The sequence below is a fragment of the Lynx canadensis genome, chromosome D1 (assembly GCF_007474595.2).
Source record: "Lynx canadensis isolate LIC74 chromosome D1, mLynCan4.pri.v2, whole genome shotgun sequence".
NCBI lineage: Eukaryota > Metazoa > Chordata > Mammalia > Carnivora > Felidae > Lynx > Lynx canadensis.
The window spans coordinates 62,039,176-62,042,105 of NC_044312.2; the positions used below are offsets into that span (position 1 = coordinate 62,039,176).

General features: G+C 44.7%; 1 protein-coding gene across 1 annotated transcript; it reads right to left on the minus strand.

Moving 5' to 3' along the window:
* Nucleotides 1–1,415: 1,415 nt before the first annotated feature.
* LOC115525984 (olfactory receptor 51I2-like) lies at nt 1,416–2,363 on the minus strand. The gene has a single exon (XM_030333434.1). The coding sequence runs from the start codon at nt 2,361–2,363 to the stop codon at nt 1,416–1,418; it is 948 nt and encodes a 315-aa protein (XP_030189294.1).
* Between the last annotated feature and the right edge of the window lie 567 nt (nt 2,364–2,930).

Below are 2,930 nucleotides of genomic sequence, written 5' to 3' on the forward strand. Positions count from 1 at the left end.
ATGTTTGCATTGTAATTGGAGGCCTGGAAGTAAGAGAAACTGAAAACATGAAACCAGTTATTGATCAACCAATCCAGCCCTGTCAATCCACTCTACACAAAGACCTGTGTCCCTTAGGAAGTGTGAAAATGGTCCTTCTCGTTTGTCTAAAGGTTTCTCGGAAACCCTAGAGAGCCATAGGCAGATAAAGCGGGACCAACGAGCCCCATGCTGACAGGGCTGAAAGAGGTGGAAGGTCAAGGAATAGACCCATCATGGGGTGCCTGGGCTCAGTCGGTCAGACTCTTGACTTCGGCACAGGTCATGATCTCGGGGTTCGTGAGAGTGAGCCCGACATCAGGCTCTGCACTGATGCATAGAGCCCACTTGGGATTCTCCCTATCTCTCCCTCTCTCTCTGCCCCTCCCCCACTCACATGGACACACATTCTCTCTCTCTCAAAATAAACAAACATTTATATATATTCCCATCACATGGGAAACAAAATAAACAAACATTTATATATATTCCCATCACATGGCATGCTGAGGTTACTGAAGACTAAGGGGAAGGGAGGAAAGAAAAACAGGAATAACCAGGTACAGTACCCCAGACCTACTAAGCCCTAAAAATAGGGTCTGAGATTCTACTAGAGAGAATTTGGGTCTTTTGCTAGGAGTCTTAGGATCTAAAGCCTGAGCATTATGAGATTGTCCCTATTTTACTTTATGCCTAAAATGAGGGAATTTAATCAACTGTTCCTCAATCTCAGAGTCTCCTAGTACATAAATTTTTAGGGTGGAGGCCCTTAGATGGTGGTACAGAGAGTCTGATTCTTTCCACGACAGGAAGGAAGCTGCTTTATAAGCTCCCATATAATGTATTGTTTAAACAAGGACATTTTGGGGGAGGGAAAGGGAGTGCTACTGATAATGATGCTGAGGAAAGTAAGTGTAAACCATGATTATCTGGGGCAAACCAGAAAATATGCTCACCTTACTCAAAAGCATGTTCCTAGGATGATCTCTCTTGCTTGGGGTATATTCTTAATCCTTGCCTAACTTATCAAAAGCAGCAATTTGTTTCACCTCAATTCAAACACGATTAGGTCTCAAGTCTTTACTGTTATCTTGCTAGTTATCAGGCTTTTTGCTGGGACTTTTGAGGGGAAATGGAAAAATGAAATTCACTATCTCTGCCTTCACACTGATTACATCTGATGTGCATGTACACACATGCAGAGACCCACACATGTTGACAAGTTGTGAAATAAAAAGGACTAGGGAGAACACCTGTGATCCAAGGTCAAGCCTGTGACAATGCTTAGAATCCCTCATTCCTATTCCTCCACTAAATGTCTGCTGTACAGCCCGGCCCACAGCAGAAACACCATCAGTTTATAGATGGACCCAAAGTCTCTGCCCTATTGGAGGGATTCAGAGCAATTTCCTCTTGCAGGAGAACAAGGTGAAAATCCCCTGTCGGATTGGCTTGGTCTTGACACTGTAGATGATGGGGTTGAGCACAGGAGGCACAAAGAGGTAGATGCTAGACATGAGTGTGTGGACCAGGGGCGAGGCATGCTTGGCAGCACGATGCATCACAGACACACCAATCATGGGCACGTAGTACATGAGCACTGCACAGATATGTGACACACACGTGTTGAGGGCCTTCCGCCGTCCCTCCCCAGAAGCAATGCCCAGCACCGTGTAAAGAATCAGCACATAAGAGACAATGATAAGCAGTGAGTCCAGCCCAAAAGTGGCCAGGACAATGGCCAAACCCAGGATGCTACTGAGCTTCGTATCAGCACAAGGCAGCTGGATCAGGTCTGAGTGGAGGCAGTAGGAATGGGAGAGTACATTGGTGTGGCAATAGGGAAGTTGTTTCAAAAGGACTGGAAGTGGGGCCATGAGCGTCACACTCTTCAGTGTGATGCCCAGACCCATGCAAATGATACGTGGCAGGGTTAGGATGGCTGTATATCGCAGTGGACTGTAGATGGCCACAAAGCGGTCATAACTCATGGCCAACAGGACCCCTGATTCCATGCATGAGAAAGTGTGGATGAAGAACATCTGAGCCAGGCAGCCATCCAAGTCAATCTGGCGGGCATCAAACCAAAGAATACCCATGACAGTGGGCAGTGTAGACACAGAAACACCCACCTCTGTCACAGCCAACATGGAGAGAAACAAGTACATGGGCTCATGTAGGGCAGGGTCTGCCTGCACTGCTGCCATGATTAGGTTGTTACCCACAATGGCCACAATATACACAGTGAAGAAAGGAATGGAAAGCCAGCCATGTTGGGCCTCCAATCCTGGGATGCCAGTCAGGAAGACGGATAGGTCAAGACTTCCATTGCTTTCAGCTCCCATGTCACCAACAGCAGAGATAAGCCTTCACCTACATTTGAAAAAAAAATGAAATTAACTTCCTCCTGAAGGTCTTCTGCCTTCACAGTCCACTGCAAACGCTGAAGGAAGGATATGGAAGGAAGTGGGGGAATTTGGAAACATCTACATCATTCCGGGTAAAAACATAACAGACATTCCTCTCACCTCCTATTTCCCTGACCTCTAGAATCCTTAAATTTTACATGTAAAAGAGATATTTGAGGCTGGCTGATCTTATGAGAGACAGCATAGCTTAAAAATTAAGAGCAAAATACTAGAATAAATCAAGTCTGTCAAAATCCATACTCAGCCAGTTACGAGATGTGTGATATGGACAGTTTATTTATATTCTGAACTAAAGGGGTTTTTGTTTACTTGTTTGGTTTTTGTTTTTTACTTGTCAAGTGGAGATATTAATGATACTTTTATTTGTGTATAAGAAATAAATGGGAAAATTAAGATCATATGTTCAGTGTTTTAGAGCTCTATATGTGGATTCTATCACACCTCAGTTGGAAGCCCAGTTAAAGCTCAGCTTACTCTCAGTGT